Raw genomic sequence first — 4735 nt, 5'->3', positions numbered from 1 at the left:
TAAAATGCGACATTGAATATTTATTTCCTTCCCAATTTCCAATTTTGTTCAGTTTTAATTGAAACTAAATACGGCGTCAGCTTCGCTCATTCATTATAATACAGTATTACGTCAATTTTCTCAGCATTGGTGTCAAAATTCGTATTTGAAGGCCGCCGAATTCGAATAAAAGTAAGTTATATTTCTTTGCGGTGCACATGTATAATACGAGGTATCTGTTTAATTTAGCCTGACTCAACGGCTAATTCGTCTTATTACAATGACTGGTCACTTTTATTGAACTCATTCATATTCAGCGCAAATAATATTTATAATTTACCCTTAACTAGATCTGCTTCTCGGCCTCTTAACTCTTTTGTAGTCTGTAATAGATAATAGCTATCTTGTATTGAATCGGACCGAAGTCAGACGTTCGATTATGAATATTACGTAACGGCGTATATATAGTACTCGCTAACATGCCGTCGTGAATAGATATTACCTTGTAAAGTATAAGTGAACTGAAAGAATTCCAATGACGAATGAAGGTTAAAAAGAAATCGGTTTTGTTGTAGTAAAATACACTTCTTCTTAACTATTTGTGACGACAATAAAAAATGTAGTGACGAAAGCAAGTTACGTTATCGAATGTTGTGGAATTTAGTCTGTAATATACTTGTAAAATGCCCGAGTGATTACTATCAAGTACGAGACCGTATATGGTAAAATTTTCTCCATTTTTGGACTCGAAGCGTTACGTAAAACGGCGATAAATTCGCTAGTCGCGTCAATCCAGTCTCCTAATGCAGTGAAATAGAGTCATTTTACTATCAAACGAACTCTTAAGCAAGTCGGTTCCATTGACAAAAAACGAATCTAGACCTCCGAAGTGAGTCGGATTTTCTCGTTTCTAATTCTTAAAAGGGACTAAACATCTCAAAAATTCTTGGAACTCTAAAATTTTTACCCAAAACTTTACACTTATGAAGAATGGTAGATATTATTTCATCTAACTTTTACTTTCCCTACAGTATGGATAATTTACAATCTACAAACTCGGGTTCTTTGGAGTTTTTAAACGACTTTGACATGGAACCCTTTGAGGATCAGCCGAGTTTAGACACGCCTACCCCCACGGACAAGTTAGTTACTCACACCAGCCATTTCTCAGCATTGTCATCGATGACTCCAACACCCATAGATCTATCGACAGATGAACAAAGTCACCCCCACGCTCAACAGAATCAACAAACTTCATCAAATTCGTCAATTTCTTCTTCAATACAACAAAACAGATTCTCTTTTCTCGAATCAAATTTACAACAATCAACATCAGTTAGTTGTATTACTAGCAGCTGTTCTAGTTCAACTACTCTCTTCAACCAAACTTCTTCAGTCGGTTTACAACAGCAGTTATTACCACAAGAACAGCGAATACAAATTACTTGCAGTTTGTCAAACTTGCCCGCCAGTACCGACCAGCCCTTAATCATATCTCACCCGCCTACGCAGCCATATCTATCCCAACCCAATCAGGCAAAATTCCAGGAAAAACATCAGCAGCAACTTTCCCAATTTTCAAACACCACCAATATTACTAATATCACAGCTGAACCATTGGTGAAAAATGAGCCTAATATTTTATCCGGCATTACAAAAACCCAATCTTTTCCAGACAAATTTTACCCGTTGGATAACCCTTCGCAATATTCCGGTGCTGTTGGTCCGGCTACGGCCAAGCGAAATTATCATTTACCTTTACACGGAAAAAGCTACAGCAAAAAACAAGCTCACAAAACAGCATCAGAACTTAGCGACGTCAATTCGCCCGAAGTTCTCGCTATGTTCGACACTTTTAAACAACTGGCTTCCGAAACCGAAGAAAAAGAGAAAATTGAACAAATGCAACAAAATACCCAGTTAATTTCGGTCACGGCTATGGAGACCAATCAACCTTGTCAACTTCAACCCGAGTCGAATTTTAACCCAGTTCTCAGTGGCAGCTCAAGTTGTTTCGAAATGGTACCCGTCTCAAATTCGGCCTCAACTTCTTTACCCACTGATTTCACGATCGGGTCACAAAATCAGCCGCCAATTGAAGTTTACGAGCGCCCCAGGAGTAAAAGTCTGGCGCATGTCTTTCCAAATTCGTCTCAAAGTTTGACCCGAAATGATTCGTTCACGTGCTCTTCAGTTCCGGCCGTTGCCTCTTCAAACTTACCATTATTACCTACAAGTTGGCATCAAGACTTCATTAAATCCGAAACATCAGTTACTAATTTTGGGGAAAATTTGGGAATCGGCAACACAGCTGGGTCTTTCCCGATGATTTCGGACGTCCAGACATTCGGCAACTTACAGTCAACTTCCAGAAATCCACAAAGTTCTTATTCGTCAAGTTTAACAACCACTCCAAGCCCGCAGTGCAGTTCCAATACTTCCGAAATTTCAGATTCGGCTGCGAATCCGGCAGTTTCCGATAGCTCACAGCAACCTTTAAGAATTTTTTCCGAAACCGGAAGCGCAATTACAACGGCCGAGGTCAGCTCGCCCTACCGACAAGCTTTGAATCAAATCGTGTCAGCTGAAAAAATTTATCTTATCAAGCCGAGAAAACCTGCAAACCGGGTTACAAAAGTGCCCGAGCAAGATCGACCTTACAAGTGTATTATAGCCGAGTGCAACCGAAGATTTAGTCGTAGCGACGAGTTAAACCGTCACACGAGAATTCACACGGGCACAAAACCTTACGAATGTGAAATTTGCAAAAGGAGGTTCACCCGCTCAGATCATTTGACTACACATATGCGAACCCACACGGGCGAAAAACCGTTTAAATGTTCTCATTGTGAGAAATCGTTTGCACGCAGTGATGAGAAAAAACGGCACGAAAAAATCCACTTTAAAAAACCGAAAGACAGAACGCGGAATCGAAAATCCGCCTCGACCAGTTTAGTTCCTACCGAATCCTCCTCTTCATTTTTAGCCAATCAGAACATCGCTTTAAGTCACGTGACCTCACAAGCAGACAATTCTCAAATGGATTGTGGCTCAGTTGACGTCACTGCAACTCAAAGTCAAAGTGTGAACGACTTGATGACGTTTCCGTTGGCAGGTGTGAACATGTCAATCAACCAGCAAAGTGGTCAAAATTACGTCACAAGTACATGTGAATCAATCTTCTCACGCAATGAGTTTGCGTTCACGCCTTCATCCACCAGTGTCGGAGGGGGAGGGGCGGGCATGAAAATGTACCAATACCAGCCGATTCCAACGATAACCCCAGGAACGACCGGTGCTGTAGTATTAGCCAGAAGCAACTCCATATCTGGCAACCCAACTTGCCGGCATCAAACTTTGGAGAACAGATTTTCATTGTAACCCCGAAGTCAGTTTAGCCCAAAATTGCTGCGCAATTAAAGGTTTTTGAAATTCGGGGAAACTCAATGTAACTTTTGTCTGCCAATTAAAATGATGCATTAAAATTGCTGCTAAATTTATTACATGGTAAATTATATGATGACTAAGCTTATACTACTTTAGCTAAATCAGTTTAAGTTATTGGTTAATAATTCTGCGACTGACTAATCAAAGTTGACATCTGATCGATAGCATATCAAATAGTTTTGTAAAGAACTTGCGGTTAGCAAGAGTTATAGTGCTATTGAATAGTAAATAACTGTGCCAGCCATAAGTCGTCTTTTATTTATATCTAATTTATTTTTTTATAATTCAATGTCTAATTGTTATTTATTTTTTCTAATCAATGTTTTGTAAGCTTAACCCAGAGATATTTAATTTTCTATCGCTGTTTTCATGTTCAGTCATTACTGTTGCTCCTTTCTGTTCGCATCGTTAATTTAATTTATCACTTAATCTTTTTTTAATATTAAATTTAGTCGCCTTCGTTAACCAAAACCACATCAAAGCTATCATGTTATCATAACACACACTCACACAGAGAATGAACTCATTTCACTAAACAAACAATTCACCGAAAACAAACACAAACAAACAAATAGATCACAAAAGTTAAAACCCCATTAATCAAAATTATTATAAGTGTTCCCTGGTTTTCTTTTTAAACCCCAGAAAACTGGCATACTTACGACAGCACCCGTAAATTTCAAATGGTCTGATATTTGCATTAAATTGTAAACATCAAGTTTCCGAGTAAACAGAAAAAAACAACTCTGTATATTTTGTTCTCGCTTGAATGGAAAAATATGGCTAAATTTTCTGACTTACGTAATTTTTTTGTCCGCTAATAATGGAATACATGCAAAATTGTCCAATAATACTGTCTAATAATTGAGCTGTTCTATAAAACTAATCCAATAAAACATCAGAAATGAAATAACAAACAAAAAACAGTAGACTACTGCTTGTGGTCACTCATTATTATTAATTTTCACTCTGGCATGCCCTTCTTTCAAACCATTAATGTAACAAGTTTCAGAGAGATCAATCTAATGTAAATTGTGCATAAGATAAGCTTGACATAATTTGACCAGAAGCTCTATTTGTTCAACGTATACTTGGCTAGAGGGTGGAAGCCCTGATGAACAAGAAAAAGCAAGCTAGTTCTTTATACGAGATGTCCAAATTCCAGAGCTCAAAACCAGTTCGTGTAATGATTAATGCACACTAGGCTTATAAGTAAGAGATTCTCGTTTGAATCCAATGAATTCGCATGCTTAGACTTGCCAACAGTTAAGAAGTCAATTTCTTTACAAACAGTAGTCTAATATTTATT

General features: G+C 38.0%; 1 protein-coding gene across 1 annotated transcript; it reads left to right on the top strand.

Moving 5' to 3' along the window:
• The first annotated feature begins 732 nt into the window (after positions 1 to 732).
• LOC142334865 (uncharacterized) lies at positions 733 to 3855 on the top strand. The gene has a single exon (XM_075383194.1). The coding sequence runs from the start codon at positions 970 to 972 to the stop codon at positions 3358 to 3360; it is 2391 nt and encodes a 796-aa protein (XP_075239309.1). The 5' UTR covers positions 733 to 969; the 3' UTR covers positions 3361 to 3855.
• The last annotated feature ends 880 nt before the right edge of the window (positions 3856 to 4735 follow it).

Source organism: Convolutriloba macropyga, chromosome 1, assembly GCF_964194025.1.
Source record: "Convolutriloba macropyga chromosome 1, txConMacr16.3, whole genome shotgun sequence".
NCBI lineage: Eukaryota > Metazoa > Xenacoelomorpha > Acoela > Convolutidae > Convolutriloba > Convolutriloba macropyga.
Note: the sequence above shows the minus strand (reverse complement) of the source record. Positions and strands in the feature narration are given on the sequence as shown.

What these genes read in the sequence shown, in the direction of transcription:
- LOC142334865 (XM_075383194.1), top strand. Translation starts at nt 970, where the DNA reads ATGGTAGATATTATTTCATCTAACTTTTACTTTCCCTACAGTATGGAT.